The 16,689-nt window shown below is 40.0% G+C and overlaps 1 protein-coding gene across 2 annotated transcripts; it reads right to left on the minus strand.

Moving 5' to 3' along the window:
- Positions 1-895: 895 nt before the first annotated feature.
- zdhhc7 (zinc finger DHHC-type palmitoyltransferase 7) lies at positions 896-16,471 on the minus strand. 2 transcript variants are annotated; one of them, XR_006099763.1, is made up of 9 exons: positions 16,315-16,471; positions 14,878-14,976; positions 8,129-8,479; positions 6,521-6,645; positions 6,240-6,336; positions 5,341-5,422; positions 4,643-4,773; positions 4,065-4,428; positions 896-3,942 (listed from the first exon to the last, which is right to left on the minus strand). XR_006099763.1 is itself a non-coding variant. In XM_042432267.1 (8 exons), the coding sequence occupies exons 3-8, from the start codon at positions 8,471-8,473 to the stop codon at positions 4,246-4,248; spliced, it is 963 nt and encodes a 320-aa protein (XP_042288201.1). In that variant the 5' UTR covers positions 8,474-8,479; positions 14,878-14,976; positions 16,315-16,471; the 3' UTR covers positions 896-4,245. The 2 variants fall into 2 exon arrangements, 1 of the variants encoding a protein (XP_042288201.1); XM_042432267.1 differs by having other exon boundaries at positions 896-4,428.
- Between the last annotated feature and the right edge of the window lie 218 nt (positions 16,472-16,689).

The following is a 16,689-nucleotide window of genomic DNA, read 5'->3' on the forward strand; positions in this document are numbered from 1 at the left end:
TCAGGCAGCGCTTCACCCCGGTTGTATGACGACACAACACTAGCAACCGATGAAAAGCGAAGTTTATACACGAATAACGTTAGGTTAGGATCAAAGTGATGATAGCAGTCTTAGGATTCCCGTTAATCGTGCTCATAGAGATAAAATGTGGGCCTTGAAGACAGTAAATGCTGCCTTCAAGACTAAGATCAGGACACATACAGTCACACAGACTCTCAAGTTTCACACCAGCAGAAAACATCATTATCCCATCTACTGTTTTGAAGTGAGTCAACAACACACTCTCGCCTTTTTCTTAAAATGTATTGTTTATTTGATAACGTTTCATTCACCATACTCATTTCAGCGCGACCTGATTGCAGTAATACAGTCAGACACCCAGTTTATGTTTTCAGTTTTATATTCTTGTGTTTGTTACTCATTTCTACAGTTAGGTTACATTAATTGTACTGTTTTGTAGTATTCAAAATGTCCATAGCATGACCTGTGTGTGTCTGTTGTTTAACTGTGGAGGTATTTGGAGGGAATTCCAATGGCCATAAATGTACACTTAAAATAATTCAGCATTTTATCACTAATTTGCTCAGGGGGTTACATATGTGTCACAAAATCTTACACTTGTCTTGTACTTCTCTTTGGTGCTGCAGCAACACTACTCTCTACAGGCAATTAATCTCTACTCCATCTTGTTACATCTCAACTTCAGGGAAAGTGAAAAGATGGTATATACTTTATCAACTGTCCCTAATATCTGTCCTAATTTCTTTTTTGCTTCTAGCAGATCTACAACATGTTAATGTAAAAGCCACAACGTGTTCTATGTTATCCAGAAACAAACGACAAAACCCACAAATAAAGAACAGTGACTATATGATGGACAAACAATCACAGTTCATAGTTTTAATTTAATCAAGTTTATTATGTAAAAGAATGACATTAAAGATATGACATTATAAGATTATGACACATTAATTAAAAAAAAACTCAAATAAAACATTCCATTTATATTTTGTTAATAGTAACCTTTATACTTTGTTTATAAAGCTGGAGGACTTTTGTTCTTGATAAACATTCTCTCAGGAGAGCAGGAAACAAAACATTTCTCAACTGTTCATGACAATGTCAATGGTAATCCTATGATCAAACATTCATCCTGTTAATAATCGTTACTTTACATCATAAATTGTTCTTTACACTAGATTTTCTGTGCAAATCCCCTTTGACAGAATAAAATTGTATTGGTTTACACAATTTTGCACATCGTCACACAATCCACTCCCAATAGTGATGGCGTTTTTCTTTTCCCGAAATGATAAAGCAGAAGGTGGAGAAAGGCTCAAAATACCATGTTTTACCAGTGTTATCCTTTAAAAATCATCATTCACTGATTCTGTTACTGAACACGATTGTGAAACGACATATCCTGTGTTTCCTGATTACAGCATCTGAGTTTGGTCATGAAACGGGACTACTCCTATTGCAGAATACTGGTACACAACAACCAAGCAGTACCAGTCAACATCAAGTATTTATACCCAGTCAACGTAGTAAAATTTGTCAATCAATAATTAGCTCTGACGTTCTGCTACTTTCTACAGACAGAAATAAAAGTTTAGCAGTGCATTAGTCCTGCCTCAGATATGTACTTCTATTCTAATTACATTGTGTTTATTGGACTTCAGGCCTCTCAGGGGCTCTGAATGCATTTTTGCTGTTAACACTCGCAACTATTTGTAATGACAGCTGTTGCTTGATTAGCAAGATATTTTTTGCATCTGCAAAATTTAAACAGCATGGATGTTCCTGTTGTATTCTCAAAAGTCTTATATATTCTTTAGTCTTTCATTTATACATTGATACAGTATTTATAGACATGCCATGTGTATTGGCTTAACTTTATTCATTTTCATTTTGCACCACATAAAATAAAAAGGACATTGAGCGTATTAGGATTAGGGACTAGCTGAATAAACAGTAATGAAAATAGAGAAAGTATGTCACTGTTAGACTGATAAAAGTGATCTCCCAGCATTTAATCAGAAAACAATTGCTGAGTTGATGCAGTCCAGCAGAATAAAAGGAGAAATGAGAGGCCAGCATTAATAAATTCCCCTGATATCAGTTAGCTTTCAGTGCTGTGTCCCTTAGTCCCAACATAGATACGTTTTACATTCTAATGACAGCATGTTTCTTTAAAACATTTTAGCCATAGCATCATATCATTTAGTGTAAACAGTGGAGAAAAAGTTCCTTCTCCTGACAACCACAGATGAGAACAAATAGCAGTATATTGTCCAACACGCGATCAAAATGAGACTTTGAGAATCTAGATTAGACAACACTAGCTGATTAGTCAGAATCTGACTTTAAATCCTGAACTCTAGATTCAAAAAGCCACATTCATCCAGTGCAAACGCCCGTTTATTATGCAGAGTAAAAACTGGAGACAAGTTGTCACAAATTGAGAAAACACTTTCATAAATATGGCAATAAAGACTAAATCTTTCAAGCCGATAAATTCATTTGACTGAATGATTTTACAAAAGGCATAGATACATGATCTAGTAACACTGGAAACATTTTTGCTACTGTCCTGCCACTAGCTGTTACCGGCCTGACATTTCTGGAGTGAAGCAGGAAAGGCCTCCACAAGCATCTGCTGAGCTCCCCAAGACTTTGTTCATTATTAAAGCTTGTATAATGAGCCTTGTCCTACAGCCTCTTTTAGCAAAGCAGCTCCTTTTTAATTCTACAGGCTGACTGCACAATGAAGCTTGGCTCTGTAGATCAGAACAGGCTCAGAGCTTGCCAAAGGAGGTTGTGCTAGTGTTTTAAGTTCTCCTTTTCAAGAACATCGCACCACACGATGGACAAGGAGCAGGCAAAGCCACCGTGTCTGAAACTTGGCTCGGTCTCGGGGCGTTTGTAAGGTTTTGCTTTTCAGGTTTAAATGCTATGAAGTCGTATTCAACTGTTCTTGCATATGGTTTCTAACTACACACAGAAGTAGCCCCCAGTTTTTTCACATAAAGAACAGCTGATGTATGGGTATAACAATCCAAACTTAATGACATTCAGTCTTGCTCGACCAATCGCTTCATTATGGAAACACTGGGAGGCATATCAGCGGTCTGAGGATCACTGTAGGTTTGTGGAGAATGAGCTGTAGAGCAGCATGTAGGAGTGGTGAAATGGACATTTAAGTACCGCTAATACAAAAATGTTTTTGTCAAAATAAAAGATTCAGAATAAACAGTAGTCATCTCCAGTGAGTCATTATCACAAACTGTTGAGGATTGGTCACTGTGATGAAAGTTAACCCAGACATTTCAGCAGTTATTTAATAAAAAGGAAAAATGTATTTCTACTGGTCTGAGTAACCAAAAGAATCAAAGATTTCAGCCCATGGAAGGAAAAACATGACAAAAGAGATGAACGGATAGGAAAAGCCAATCAGTCCTGCTGAATAAGAATGAGGCTTGTGTTCACAGTCGCCTGTTGGTTCATTTAAAGATAGTGAAAGCCTCATTTCCTGGCTGAGATGCTGACTGATTGAGCTGTAATACATGCAAATCAAGGCAGCACAGATCCATTTCTGATGTCCACTGTGCTCCATATACAGGCTTTCTCAAGTGCCGTATAAGTAGTGTGTGTCCTTGACTGTGATTTCCTTGTCTGGGTTTAGTACAACAGTTTCAAGCTTTTACCCATTTAGATCCACTTGTCTGGGTCCAGTGATGATCAAAGATATGCTGCTGGTCCTTCCATCCCCCCCCCCCCCCCCCAAAAAATCAAATACTAACCTTGAATCTCATCAGCGCAGCAAAGAAAACAAACTGCTGAAGTTGTGTACTGAGGGTGCATGAGTTGAGTTCGAACAGCACCTTGGACGGTCTCACAAGGAATAAAAGACTCACTTGAGTTACATACTGCATGCGTTACCTAAAAACACACAAACAAACCGAAAAGCTGCTCATGTTTAAACCATATCCCAGCTGTTTAACATACTTGTGCAGACCTAAGGTGTTGGGTCTACATCAGCATGTGAGAGTGACAATACAAACTTTCAGTGGTGGTTGTGATGCACTGGAGTCCCACTGAAGCAGCCTGTCTCCCAGTCACCCACACATGAAGGACAGCCCCAGGGAGCAGATGTCCATCTTAGCCCCATCCAAGGAGGACATATAAGAGATCTTGCTTTAGGGATGACCAAGTGTTGGTGAGCTGCATCTGTCTGCCCTTCTCTCAGACAGAAAACTCAGACCCGCCACGACGACCGTGGGTCAACAGCATCAGACGCCGCAGACGCAGGCCGGTGAATGGATTGCACCAGAGCAGAGAGGGCGGACCTCCGAACACAGCTTTCATTCCATCCCATCTCATGCGACGCTCCCATGTTGGCTTCTCGTTTTTAAGACGTTCAATCTCCTGCAAGACATTCAAACTCGTCTGTAAATTAAACATTCCTTATTAAGTAATCTGATAACTTCAGCTAATAAGCGTGCTAAGGCACACAATTATATTAAGACAGGACATTTATCACGACTAAGGTTCCCTTGTCACCTTTTTCCCCTAAACTCACACATCTTACAGTGACCCGCCCTGCCACATAAACAGAGTGTAAAGTACAGTGGATACCAACCGTCTCGTCGTTGCAGATGGAGTGGATCTGCGTACCAAACATTACAGCAGTGAAAGTGAGGAAGAGGATGGCTTCGAGACAGAGGAAGATCAGCAGCAGCACAGACACCCCTGGAGAGAATTCACTGCACTCTGGTCGCCAGCAGAGAGAAAGAAAGGTAGAGTTTTTATTTTGCACATGACAACAGAAATGTCAGATTCCAAAGGCTTATACAGCTTCCCTTAAAGGACTTAAAAGACCACAATAGACTTCTGGGTAAAATGCTGCAAAATGGGCCAAAAAAAGAGGCACCTGTCACAGTAGCTTAGATCATGGGAAACAATTTTAAACTATATTCCAGTAGAGGGCAATAGAAGCTGGTGTTCCAAGAATGAAATATTATCTTCATCTTATATCTTTCCTGGTTCAGTCCTACCGAGAAACCCACAAGGGAGCGGGAAAAGATCAATGGCAGTTCTGTGATGATTTGTGCTGCACAGCTACAACAACCTGTACAGAGCAGCTGTTCTTACAACAGAGTAACAATCTCTTTCTTTTTTTCCCACTCTGTCTGTCTCTCTTTATGTCTCTACGCAGTTTACATCTCTTGCATAAATAGCTTTATCTTTAACACATAAACTACATCTCTTTGACATTCTGTGTTTGTCTTTTTGACTCAAACACATTAAAGTCAATCCTGTAAGACAGAGAGGCCTTACCGTTCCACTGGACTTTAATACAGGTGAAGAAGTGCATACCACTGAGGCCCAGAGCATGGGCAGAAATCAAGGCTATGTACATCTGTGCAGAAAAAAACAAAACAAAAACAGGGGGAAGAGATAATTAGAAAAAGTGACAAAGAAATGGCAAAAAAGAGGAGTCATTCCTCTCTTGTCCACCAGGTTGGTTTGTAAATAATGTGCTCATGTAGCCTCTTTAATTTCTGGTCTGTTGTTTAACTTTAAAACCTTCTATTTTTTTACTTTACATTTATAGCCTATGTTTATGGTAATCTGTGAGGAGAGCCAACTAAGAATCTCATCACATAGGTGACTTTGTACTGCTCAGCCACATGACAGCTTTATGTTTCTGTCATCCAAAGTTCTAGTCAGCATACGAAGCTATAAAAAAGTGCTGATGTTGTCAAGAGAGTCACATCTGGCTATGAGAGTACATCTCATGTAGGCCTATGTCTGTCATGCACAACATCACTGCTGAGCTGGTTATTTCACCATGAAATATGAGTAAGTGGAACAATTTTCTACAAGGGATTGGTTTTGTCTAATTTCACTTTCCGCAGATAAATAAATGTGATTTATGTATGTCTTCAAGTACTTCTAAAATTAAAGTCAAGGATAGAGCCACTTGAAAGTTTCTATGGTAATGTGTTTTGATTGTTGGTGAAAATGTTCACGGACATTAGAGAAGACATGTACTAGCCACTTGGATTTTTATTGTTGTGCTATAATGAAAATATACTTAATTATTATAATTGGCATTAACTGATCAAATTAATTACTGTGTGTAAAATGTGCATCCCTAAAACCTACCAGAGCCAAACACGGTTATTAAATTCAAAAGAAAACTGACCACTCCATGAGTACGTCTGTGTACTTACAGTGAAAAGTACAAAGAATCTCTGATTCTTTTCTCCCACACAGTTATTGACCCAGGGACAATGGTGATCCATCTTCCGGATGCATCTTTTACAAATACTGCAGACAGGAGAGAGAAATTATGTTATTGCATGACACAATGACTCTGTTAATATCAATTTTACTGCTGCTGTAACACAAAGTGTGTGTATAAAGTTGTTTTCCAAAGCCCAATTTGAACACTATAAGATGAGGTGAAAGAACATCAGTTTTGTGTTAACTTGTTTACGAAAGCTAGACTGACCTGCAGTGGTGTGCTCTCTCAGGCTTGATGCTGCAGCACTTTGGGCACTTGTAGATGACCTCTCCAGGTTTCAGCTGCAAGCTCTCCATGTACTCCTTGGTTGCGTTGCCCTTGGGAACTGCACCCTAAGGAGGTGGGCAGACAGACAAAGACAAAATCCTGTCAGTTACAAAAGGTCCAAACGAGTGCAATATGCTACAGGCCTTGAGAAATCAAGCTGTGTCTCTCTGTGTATGCAGCAATTTAACTGTTGATTTTATATTTCTAGGCTTATGAAAAAGAGGTCCTCTACTTGGATAGATGTTTGATTTTGACTGAATATGCAGGAAACACTGACCCTTCTGGTTTTATTATCATTCTGACAGGATGCAGGGCATGATACCAACTAAAGGAATCTCTTTGGTCAGAGAAACTACAACAGAGCCGTTACCTGTGTGAATCACAGTCAGGTGTAACTGCCACTTAAAGCCAAATGCACAAATAAACTTAAGACCTTTAAAGCTTAGATGAAACCAGAGTTTGACACACTACTGCACAACCTTCTGTGTAAAGGCTAAGCTATTGGTCTGGAAAGAACCAGTGGAGCTGTCATCAGACATCTAGCTCCTCTGAGTAAGCATGAATCGATGATGCGGCAGCAGCACTAACAGTATTTGACCCACAACCCCCCCAAGCACGAATTGGTTGAATTCACCAAGATTAGTCACAAAGTATCAAAAAAACAACAACTGAAGAATAACACCTTTGGCATTTCCTTTTGCCTGTGCCATCACACATTCCAGTAGGAAAAGGCATCCCATTTATTTACCATTTGTAAATATCACAAGACTTCATGTCATACAGGAGAATTAAAAAGCAGCTGTCAATGAAACGATCTGTATCAAGATAATTGGACTTTTAGGAGAAAAATAGTATTTTACAGTATTTCAACTGTTTAACTAAACTTTTAAATAATTTCTTTTCAAAACAGTACATATTGTTTCTTGAATACTCTGAGAGATTTCACAGTTTTCAGGTAAGGTGGAAAACAACAAGTCCCCTGTTTGTTCCTGGGTCGTTTATTAACTTGGATTATTTGGTAAAAAAAACCACCAAATACTGCTCTTATATTAGCAGATTAAACTGTTGTGTCAGGAGACATCTAGCCCCATACAATTTAATAGGCTGCTCTATACTGCTTTACCAACCAGCATCTCTTCACACTCTGTCACCCAGCTCACTGTCCAAATCAGTGAGTGAGTGACAGCGTCTGGTAGGAGTTTGGACATGACAGCAGTTCTTGCTCGTGCTGTAGCAAGTACTGGCAGACTCTCCTGCTACATAATTCCTGACCACAACCCTATCCTAATCCTGAGCACTAGTTCAATGAATTTAAAGTAATTTTAATAGGACACCTCCTTAAACAAATGATCACATTCTGCTAATACTGTTAGTGCAAGATTTATTCTGTTTTTTTGAGGTGCTCCACATGACCATTATTTTTTAAAAATTGTAATTATGGTAGTTGTTTTGTAAATGCACACAATGTTTTCACATCCTCTTCTCCTCTTCAAAACCTTGCTTTCCTCCTCGTCCCCAATGTTCCATTTCTTTCCTATGCATTCTTACCGGGTCAGTCAACATGGTGCGCAGATGTGAGGCCAATGCCAGCACAGCCAGGGAGTTGAAGGTGGCCCCGTTCAGCAGCGAGTACCAGAAGTTCTTGGCAGGCAGCAGCATGACAAAATTCACTACGAATTCAGCATACAGGACCAGGAACCAGGTCATGGTTGCACACACCATACCACAGCTGTCCTGGATGAACCACAGTGTGCGGTTCCCTGCTGTGTGGCCCGTGTGGGGACCCCCAACCATCACTCCGGCTGCCAGGCTCCCCGTCTCGACATCTGCACCTGCCGACAGCAGTGGGTGGTGCTGCTCCATATCTCGCAGTCGGTGGTTTGAAGACTGCATCCTGCCCTATGAGAAGAAGAAATAATTTAAAAAATAAACATATTAATACAGTCTCTGTCTTCCCACAATACATTTTTCAAATTTTCTTTAGATTTCAAAACCGTTCAGTTGTGTGTATGTGTGGTGGGTAGATGAGGGTTTGTACTTCCTCCAGTATGAATATGTTGATCACATGACAGCTACGTGTTTTAAAGATGGCATTTAAAAAAGCATACATGTGTGCAGATATAATGCCTCAAAAAAATTATGCCTAAAAAGATTTCATGTTCATGAGCTGCATTGATGAATAAGAGTAGAGAAGTTATCTAGACTTAAGCAGTATCTGACACTTCATGACTCGTGAATGGGATTGGCTGTTAAGACATCTTGTTCAAACCAAAGTGGTGGTCAGCTGACCGACTGATCAACTACCATCATCCTTACAGCTCTACTGTGACTGTAAAGAAAAGGGTGACTCAACCTTGGACTCAACTCTTCAAGCTCAGGGCTGTTATTACAAGAGACATGAGTCATTGACGGTTTCTTCTTCTATATTTATGTCAAGGTCACAAGAGCTCATTCAGGACCAACTCAAGAGACTATGTTGGCAGCTTCAAGATAAATCAATGACTGCCCTGCTCCCTTTAGGAAACTGATCCTGCAGCAGAGGTAAATGTGTGTGAGGAATACAGGCTAATAATAATCTGTAGACCCAGTTACTTTCAGCTCACAGTGTTCACTGTGACTCACTGAGACAAAGTAAACCGATAAAACAAGGCAGTGCAAAAACACACTTTAGGCTTCTTTGGTGAAAAAAGAAAACTCAGAGAACAATTTAATGTTAGATTAGAAGAAGTCTGATCCAAAAAGTACATCCGTTTATGCAGAAATACTCATGGAGCTCACGATACAACTGAAATGGAAAGTTTTAAAATTCTTTGCTTCCATATTACACAAAAAACGATCTTTCCTTTAATGACCGACTTTAGTCAGATACCACTTTAATACAATGAAACAGGCTAATTTATTGGATAGACCATGGATTTAGTGTGAAAATGTGTATTTGCTCTTTAAGCACTTAGAACAGACCCAGATGATTGTCTTCTCAGATCAATATTTCCCTGATCACTGTGGAGGTTACATGCTGCCCAACCCAAATAAGCTGGCAAACCACCCAGAACAATTTCAGCTGCATCTGCATCAGGTGGCTACTGATGATATAAGTTTAGTAGATGTGAATCTATTTAAGATGAAAAATATATATTTAACTGAAAAAGGTTTTTGCTAAATAAAGCACGCATTGACACAGCAGAACGATTCCCCTCACACTCCTCAAGTCTGTCATTGTCTCATACAGGAAAGACATTAGATGGTGGTGGGAAGCATGAAATGAAATAAACATAATTATAAAAAAAGAGGACATTAGAACCCATTAGAAACTTACTAGGCACATTAGGGGTGTGTCCCCAGCTGTGACTGGCTGTCATGACACTGTCTTCTTTGAAAATGAATGATGAATATACTGGGGCTGCCCCATGAAAGTCAATGAGTCAAATCATCTGTCAGGGATCCCTCAGTCGACTGAGTCGAGCAGTCACAACTCGAATCTTGCATCATATGCAGCTGTCTTTTATTGAATTTTAAATGATAAAAAATATGTCGTCATGACTCTGTTGCATTTGACTATGTTAATGTGGTCAAAATCATCACTGAAACTCATGTCAATGGATTTTCTGATTGCCAGATAGTCTATTTGAAAAAAAGGAACAAACAGTCAAATCTCCTGAAGCCAAATCTGATTCAACTGACAAAGTCCTGAGTCGGGTACAGATCTAGAATATACATGTTCTTCATTTCTGAAATGAAAGCTGGAGTCAGTGCTGAAACAACAACCTGTTATTGAAGAATCCTGTTTAACATGCTTCTACAGCTTACCAGCCATATGTAGTTCAATCCTTACTAAAACTACTAAGCTGGTGAACTACTAAGTTGTTAGACACTTACTGCATTTATTGATATGGTGTTTTTCAGAAGACTCTGATGTACTGCTTTGAAACAAATGATTGCTTCCTTTTGCTAAGCGTTTAAATCAAATTAGACATTTCCACTGAGAATGAGATTAGTGGCACAAAGCAAAGCTGTCAGTCTTTAGCTGACCAGCCAACCAGGCTGTCTTCCAAACGCCACACTGCTGTTTGTTTCTGCTTGCATCCAAAAACTTTGCCTGTCAGTGGGTGTCATTGCGATTGCTTGCAAAATGGGAATGCCCACAAGGATGGCAGGCTTTTGCCCTGCTGAGCTGAAACCCCAAACCAGCAGAGATGTCTTCCAGGCTGTCAGAAAATCGAGAGCCATAAACTCCACAGACATAGGACCCATGCTATCACAACCCTTTTCAATACATCAGTAAGACAAACAAGCTAATAAGAGGCTGGTAATGCAGCAAGTCTGTGCAAACAACTGGCTTTAAGGCCCAGTTTGGATCAAACATTACATCTAATCTGAACATTTATGACTGGACGGTTATAGGCTTGTTGTGGTAGGTGGCATGTCACTGTAAGTTTTCCCAGAATATATCGTTTTTAGTAACTTTTACTTACTTAAAAATGGCTTCTATGAGGCTATGCTGCCCAAACACTCTAAGACAAAGGTGCAAAGCTTTGCATTTAAATGTAAATATTTCACACAGAAATGCAAATTTCAGAAATAATTTCAACAAAATACCTACAATAACACAGACAGCCTCTTTCTAAAAGCTAATATAAAAACACAAAACAAATACTGCTACTTTAATATTGTTTGTTGCCAATATTTCATGTTCAAGGTCGTGGTTGAGTCATTGTTCCAGCCAAACTAACTAAGGGCCCTGTCTCAATGGCATGTCAAGTATAATTGTACAGACAGTATGACAGACTGCACTGACATTTATCCCCTGCAGGGGCTGATGTGAGTTTATGTGGGTGCAATGAGTGGAGTATTTCTAAATCTTTATTCAGATATAACAGAGCCACTCTTTGAAACAGATGACATCTAATCCTGCAAAGCTATTAACAGTTTTTAAAAACATCAGTTTATTGGCATTTTTTTCTGCCTTCATTAGACAGGTGACAGTTCAGAAGAAAGCAGTTAACATGGGGAGAGAATTAGAGGTATGACATTCAACAAAATCAAACCATCTTAACCACAAGGCCAACATGACCTATTAAAACAGTTTTTGAGGGGAAGCAGATAAATTACTTGTTCTGCAAAATCATGCTCTTTTAGAGACAGACTACTTGATATAGAGACAGAGCGCAACGTGTCATACTCTGAAAACCACACCCACCAGAGGGGAAAACAACCGGCGCCAGAAGATGCAACCAAGGGCTGAGACACTAACAAAATGCCTGTGGCTAGCTAAAAACATGAGATTTCAGCATGTCAGAGGATTATTTTAGCACCATATGTCTACCAGAGAGGGAAAGGTAGTTTATAGCATATGCTGAAACCAGTTATATTGTATAGGCTAAGATGCAATACATGAATGCAAAGCTGACATCACGTCTACAGTAGAGATAGCACAACTGTATAGCAAACCGCACCACATAACAGGCTGGCATAACACTTCACAGCTGTTATAGTGACTACAGTTTGTAAACAGAGTTGAGAAAATGACACGCACAGCCATGCAATCATTTCCCATTCAGGTTCTTTTTACAGTTAGCATTTCAGCTGAATGCAGGTTATCTATTCTATGATTTAAACACCTATAAACACTGCATAACTTTCAATTAAACAGCTGTTCTGTTTTTACTTTCATGCATGTTTTCTGTGACTAGCAGCGTGTCCAGGTATATGTGTCAATTTTACGGAGGTTTTTGAGCTGCAGGCTGTCCGTGCAGCTCAGGTTGGGTCTGTCTCTTCCACTGCTCAGCACACAGCCCTGTAACGTTATCCATGTTTTTCTTAAAGCCTCAGTTTTTCGGTTCGGCAGCTTATAAAAACTTAGTTCTGGGTTCTTTACCCTCTTGGTAATGCATCCCACCACACAGCAGCTTTTAGGCATTTTTCTGTTGTTTGCTAGCAAACAGAAGTGACAAGGAGGCACCTTCACTCAATACAAAGTCAATGAAGAGCGATGAATTGTTTTCCCCTCCGGTGTGGGTGGGAGTTAATTGCGCTCTGTCTCTATGTTGGAGTGCTGGTTTATGAAGTTCACATTTTGGAAACCCAATGTTTCGGTAAAGACTGAGACAATTTTGTTTTTTTACTTCCTAATTATACGTTAACCCCCCCCTAGACACAGATTGTCCACCTACACAGGTGGACTTATGTAGTCTGATTAGGCCCTCTTCTCAAGACTGTGCACAAACTACTCTTGACTGACATCTCCCTCACCTGTTACTGCGGGACAACTTACACTAGACAAACAGAGTGTGGAGCATGCATATCTAAAAAATGTCTACAGGTGCAAAGACTAAATTTAATAGAGAAATGTTTGGTGATCTTTGTCAGGGATTGAAAACCACTGTCAAAAATTGATTTATTTTTTTTTCAAAAACATTTTGACAAGTTGAATTTACTCCCAGTAAATTAAAATTGAGCTACCAGGACAACTACACTACAATCATTCTTATTAGTGCATAGATTTTGGTGACATGACTTAATTCACACAGGCTCCACCCAGCTTCCACCTGACAAGATGTCTAGTCAGTCAGAGTAATTGAAAACACCTGAGTGGGTACACAAGAGCCTTTAGGCTTTGTCCACATAAATATGGATATTTTGTAAAACGAACATTTTCCTCTAGGCCTAAATAACAAAAATAACAGCAGCTGGGTTGTTCTTCATTGCCCGAGCTGAATGGGGTCTGGGCTGATCCAGGCATATTTTAATGAATAGGTATTGGCTAAATAAAGCCAAATTTTTTCCATCCCAATCCTTAGTTTCTTTATTCTAGATACGGCAGCCAACAAATATGTCCCACTGAAAACCATTACAACACCAGAAACACAGGTTTGTCAGCAAGTGAACTGTGTGTAAACCATGATGTGGACAAAATAAACAACAGCCACAGTTTCAATTAATGGTATGACAGCATGCGTCACTGAATGATGTCAGCAAAGTGGCATCGAGTTGCAAAGAAATTGATTAATTGCATCAACAAAAAAAAACCCAGACTGAGACTGGAGGAAAGAACTGAGTTGAAAGCACAACAAAAAGACTGAAGCTGCTGTTTAGAGTATCATCCAGTAAATACATTGACGAGAAAAGAAAATTTAGAGATGAATCAGGATTTGAAAAAGTCAGTTCAGAAGATGATGGTGAGTGACTGACTTACTGTTACTACTCTGAGCAGCATGTCACAGTAACAACTGGAAATTATTGGAGACAAGTGGCTAAATCTGTCACAATCAAACAGTGCTGTGTGGGGAATAAGTCATGGTACATACATGAAAGCTCAAACAAGCTGAGGAGAAATGCTGGAAAATGCTAGAAATACCAGCCGACATCTTTTGGACAACTTCAGTCCCAGTACACAACCCTCTCCCCTGATCATGTCCAGTCAAAAACTGGACAACTAAAGACTAAAATTATAGCAATACAAGTCACACAGGTCTGCAATGTTTTTTGTAGAAATTTTATGAATACCTGCCCATGGGCGCCTCTTCACTTTAGTGCACTCAACAGTTTTGTTTACAACATGTCACTAGTGTTGAATACCATGTCATTTTGCTGTTAAACAATTAGCATAGTCTTTAAGAGGACAGAAAACGCTCTTGGCCAGTTTAGGGTGTATTGATTTTTCCTGTGTTCAATGAAAGGGAGGTCCATTAAAGCCACACCGGCTGCTTGTTCAGCTGTCTGCCCTTCCCAGTCAGAGGGCACAACACAAGATCCACCAATACCTCTCTGTCCCCCTCTCCTTCTCCTCATCTCTCTTCTGGCATACACAACCAACCCTCACCTCAGTGTCATCCTGCTCAGATCACTTTGCAGGGTCAATCCATTGCAGAGTCATCGCACACAAAGTCAGAGCAAGGGCTTGTGTCTACTATCAAAGAAATTTAGAAGCAACAACAGCTAAAGCCAAAAATGTCTGAGAAATGGGTTTCGATTTACTGAGTGATTTTATGTTTCACTGTCACATTTCCAAATTGCTAAACAGCTCAAAGGCCAAACTAACGTGATTTGTTCCGAAAACATTAAGAACCAAAAATAAAACCACACGTGGTTGTGATTGTTGGAGCAACTCCCTAGAAAACCTCATTTTCATCAGCGAAAGCCAAAGTGAGGAATGCTACTCTTCAGGCTTTTACACAAGAGTCAAACAGATGACATGAGATTAGCTGCTTTGCTATGTTTGCTGTTGTTACACATTTGACTCTTGAAAACTCTGTTAAACAAAAGACATGCAAATTGAGGGAAAATGCAGGGCAACCTACCTAATATGTTCCCTCTTCACAATGACATGCTGTGGTGTTTACCTCCTGGACCAGCATTCAGGATGGAGTACATATGTAGACTGACATGAAGGCTTACACCTGAAAAAAGACGCACAAAAATGTGTTAAAACTTGCCATTAAAACTTCTTATTAACATACAAACTCTCAGCTACCGGTTCACGCCTTCATAGCTTCCTTGCTTGGTTGAATGAGACTGTGTGGTGTGCGTGATTTTTGTTCCTTTTTTTTTACTGACAGGAAACACACCCGTCATGATAGCTATTCATAGAAATGTGGTGACACTGCAAGTCTTATCTGCTAATAGTCTGTGGTGTAAGCACGGATATTTCTCTAGTGAACCGACTCTGGGAAGGTAAATCAATCAGTAGTGTGTCTGACCACCTAAACGTTTCCAAGGTCTCTGTCCAAACCACCAAATTAAAGTGGTAATACTTTACTGACATGCCACAATCAGTAAGATGTACTCAGACTCAGACTCTCTTTATTGTCAACCCATCCATATACAAGTGTACATCTGGGATGAAATACAGTTTCCCAGGAGCCTGTGGTGCAACAGTTAAACAGGTAGACAGTGCAAGACATAAAATACACGACATAAAACGTAAGGTCATAAACTGAGCAATCTGTGCATAACATAGTGCAAGAGACGAAGACTGTAGTGCAAAAACAATATAGCCTATAAGACAAGACAGTAGTGCAAGACAATAATGTAAACTATAAGTCTTTTAGCAGCAGGTAGTTTTGTAAACATAGTAAAATAAATATAGACAAACACTATCGAGCACCACCAGGTTGTTCTTGAATACTATTATGATTATCGTCCCCCTCTCTGAAGCTAAATGCGCCTACTAATACCCACAGAAACACGCGTGTGTTTGTTTGTGTTCGCCTCAGATGCAACTGTTACTTGCTATGTCACCATTTTTCAATAGTTGGAGGAGACAACTTTGGTCAACCTTGAACCCAGCCAGCTCATGCTTTGTTATGGACAGATAAACCACAAACTGAAGCATCTCCGACAGATTTGTTGGCGAGGTGTGACTGAGATTGCAGCTCCTCTTCACATCGACTAGCCTATAAATCACCACCTTCTCATTTATGAACCGCCATATGCGTAACTGGCCATTTAGTAAAGCCGTCGCTGAGCACCAGTAAATCTAAGGGCACTAACCTGGGTTTTCCTCCTTGCTACAATGATAACTGCAAAGGTCGTGACTGAAACTGAACACTATCAACACACACACATACCGAAACGTGCTAGCTGTGCACTTCTCATGCTACCTATCGGACTGGCTGGTTAAATCTCGCTTTGTTAACTAGCCACTAGCAGAAGCTAATCGCTAGCATGCTAACACTGTATATGCGAGCGACGAGTGCAAAAAGCAGAGCCTCTCGAGTGACAGTTCAATTACATACCTTAATACTGCTTATTTCATTTGTTAGGAACTCCTTCTTAATGCTTTTTGATGTTTCATTTGAGCTTTACTCCAGCTCCAACGCAACACATCGCTCCAACAACGGGCTGACTGACAGCAGTGACCAGACCAGTAGCGTCGGAGCTTCCGGGCTTCGCCTCGGGTTTTTCCGTTCCCATTCGCGAGTGTCCGGAGAAAGGCTCGACACATACAGCCCATGGTTCAACAGCGCCACCCTGTGGATTATGATAAAATTGCTATAATTTAGTTCTCCACTCGAGGGTGCTGTTGGCTAAATACTGTCACAATCCCACAGAAAATTTTGAAAAACCGTTTTATAATCAGAATAATCCTTATTGGCCAAGTATGTTTACAC

This window comes from Thunnus maccoyii, chromosome 1 (assembly GCF_910596095.1).
Source record: "Thunnus maccoyii chromosome 1, fThuMac1.1, whole genome shotgun sequence".
Classification (NCBI taxonomy): Eukaryota; Metazoa; Chordata; class Actinopteri; order Scombriformes; family Scombridae; genus Thunnus; species Thunnus maccoyii.